Below are 2,838 nucleotides of genomic sequence, written 5' to 3' on the forward strand. Positions count from 1 at the left end.
AAGTCCCTTATTTTAATTTTTAAAAATAATGTTATTATGAAAAGTAGTGACTATATAATAGCACATTTGGAAAATACAAGAAAAAAAATAGCACCCATAATTTCTTCAGACTTATACTACATTTCCTTAATGTGTTTTCTTCCTTGATGCAGATTTTATTTAAAATATAAAAATATGCTTGAAGTAAGGAGAACAGTCCTGGGTGTTCATTGGAAGGACTGATGTTGAAGCGGAAACTCCAATACTTTGGCCACCTGATGCGAAGAGCTGACTCATTTGAAAAGACCCTGATGCTGGGAAACATTGAGGGCAGGAGGAGAAGGGGACGACAGAGGATGAGATGGTTGGATGGCATCACTGACTCAGTGGACATGAGGTTGAGTGGACTCTGGGAGTTGGTGATAGACAGGGAGGCCTGGTGTGCTGCGGTTCATGGGGTCGAAGAGTTGGACACGACTGAGCAACTGAACTGAAGTAGACCCAATTATTCTCTTTTCAAGGAAGTTTGGTATTATGGCATTATTGTTTTCAAATACATGGCAAATCTTAAAATATGTTTTACATAAAACTATTTTAGAAAAATCAGCAGGAAGAAAAGTTACACATTCTGTTGTTGTTCCATACTTAATTCCTATGAGCTGTGCAGTGTGGCCAAAGTAAACAAAGATTCATGGTTTTTAAGGTTATGATCTTACTGTACATAGAATTTAGTACTCTGCGTTTTTTTCTTACATTATATCACAAGTCTTTCTCCATACTATTGCATACTACTACAGCAACATTCATAGTAAGTAGAGCATATGAGAGCAAGGCTTAGTTTCCTAAACTTCATATAAATGTGTGTGAAGACACCAAGGCAGGCCAAAGATGTGAAAAGCCAGAAGCTCAGAAAGAGTGCTCTTGGTTTGCCTGTAACTATAATGCAGAAAATGTATTAAGAGAAATTATGACTCAAGGATTCTTGATTTTCAACAGAATGTCCAAATCAGCAATAGAATATAAAGCCCTATCAACATAATCCTAAATTCCATAAACACTTTTATTTCTTTAATAGATGGGAAAGTGGTACAATACTATTCAACAGCAAGGACTTATTTGTCACGACATGTTATTAAGATTTTAGCTCTCAAAATTGGGTAAATATACACACCTTTTACCCAAAGGGGTCTTTCTTTAAAATTTAACAAGGCAACACAAATCCTCACTATAAAGAACGAGTCAAGATCTGGACATGGTTGTCTGAATTCAGTGACATTTGCTCTTGGAAAAAAAGTTTTACCTTTTAATTATTCTTTTGTGCTGATATCCATTAATTGCAAAGTACAACTTTTTCCTTTTACCCTTTTTTGGTCCTTTAACATGATCCTGCTGTAGGAATTCAAGCCACATCTAAAACATTGTTAAGATATACACCGAGGAAGCAATCCACATGTTCATTGCTGAATGAATGGAAAAACAAAATGTGGCATATGCATACAATGGAATATTATTCAGTGTTAAAAAGGAAGGAAATTCTGATACACACCACCACATAAATGAACCTTGAAGACATTATGTTAAGTGAAATAAGCCAAACTTTACAAAAGGACAAATATTGTATGATTCCACTTATATGAAGTATCATAGAAAAAGAAAAGAAAGTAATTGTTATCAGGGCATGGGGTGGGGAAGGAATGGAGAGTTATTGTTTGATGTGTATAGGGTTTAAGTTTCTGATGATGAAAAGTTCTTACCGACACTGGGCTGCATACTGAAAAATGAGTAAAATGGTAAATCTTGTGTATTTTATGGTAAATTTTTAAAAATGCCCCCAATATAACAGACTGAGAAAAAATGTATACTGTAACATTCATGGGCTTCCCTGGTGGCTCAGACCGTAAAGAATTTGCCTGTAATGCAGGAGACCTTGGGTCAGGAAGATACCCTGGAGAAGGGAATTTAGCTACCCATTCCCGTATTCTTGTCTGGAGAATTCCATGGACAGAGGAGCCTGGTGGGCTAGAGTCCATGGGGTATGGACCGTAAACAGTCCAACATGACTGAGGGACTCACACTGATGCATACATATTCAGTAAGAAATAATTACACAGCAAATATATGTGTAATCACTATCTAGGTCAAGAAATAAAGACTATCAGAGTGCACCCTCCTGCCCCCATCACAACCCTTTCCTCCTTCCTGAGTAACCACTCTCTTGACTCAACATTTACTTTTAAAAATCAGGCTGTAATGTGATAATGCCGGATAAGTTAAACCAATGTTACACAACGCAATAGAGTATTTCTTTACATTCCAATATTTTCCATAAATGCAAAACATTTTTTTAAACTTCACTTCTAAAGTACTCTTTCCCTCTTTGTCTTGAAACTTCGCATTCTAAAACCTTTCTTGAATTCACCGTTGACCTCACCTGCAGAGTTAAAAAAAAAAAACAACCAAACAACTGCCTCTGTGTAGATTTCTAGATTTTCATTCCTCCCGCTCTCCCTTGCCTCCAAATACAAAGAAACAATGATTTAAACCCTTTGTGCCCTTTTAGAAAATTACACAGATACCCCATTGTGGAATCCTATAATCCCTTCGTGGAAAGGAAGAGATTAGCATATGAATACAAAGCAAAATGAATCTAGAATACAAAATGATCTACTGGATTGTGAAGCTCTTGTATTCTTAAAAATGTATTTATTTCTTCTTTTTGATTTGCCCCTTTAGTGGTCTCAGGGTTAAGGGAATTGAGCTTCCCTTCTGGTTACCCGGAAAAGGATTTAGAAAAAAAAAAAAGCCAATAGATTCTAGGAGCTGCAAAACCAACAGATGGCTCCCAGAGCCAGTGGAATC

The 2,838-nt window shown here is 36.5% G+C and overlaps 1 protein-coding gene across 1 annotated transcript in view; it reads left to right on the plus strand.

Annotated features, from left to right (window-relative positions):
• The first annotated feature begins 2,237 nt into the window (after positions 1 to 2,237).
• The window catches only part of NUFIP2 (nuclear FMR1 interacting protein 2), a 30,669-nt gene continuing 30,068 nt past the window's right edge, over positions 2,238 to 2,838 (plus strand). The window contains exon 1 of the mRNA XM_040244459.1: positions 2,238 to 2,269. Within this exon, the coding sequence (XP_040100393.1) occupies positions 2,238 to 2,269 (32 nt within the window). The remainder of the gene's footprint in view (positions 2,270 to 2,838) is intronic.

Source organism: Oryx dammah, unplaced genomic scaffold (genome assembly GCF_014754425.2).
Source record: "Oryx dammah isolate SB20612 unplaced genomic scaffold, SCBI_Odam_1.1 HiC_scaffold_8, whole genome shotgun sequence".
NCBI classification, from domain to species: domain Eukaryota; kingdom Metazoa; phylum Chordata; class Mammalia; order Artiodactyla; family Bovidae; genus Oryx; species Oryx dammah.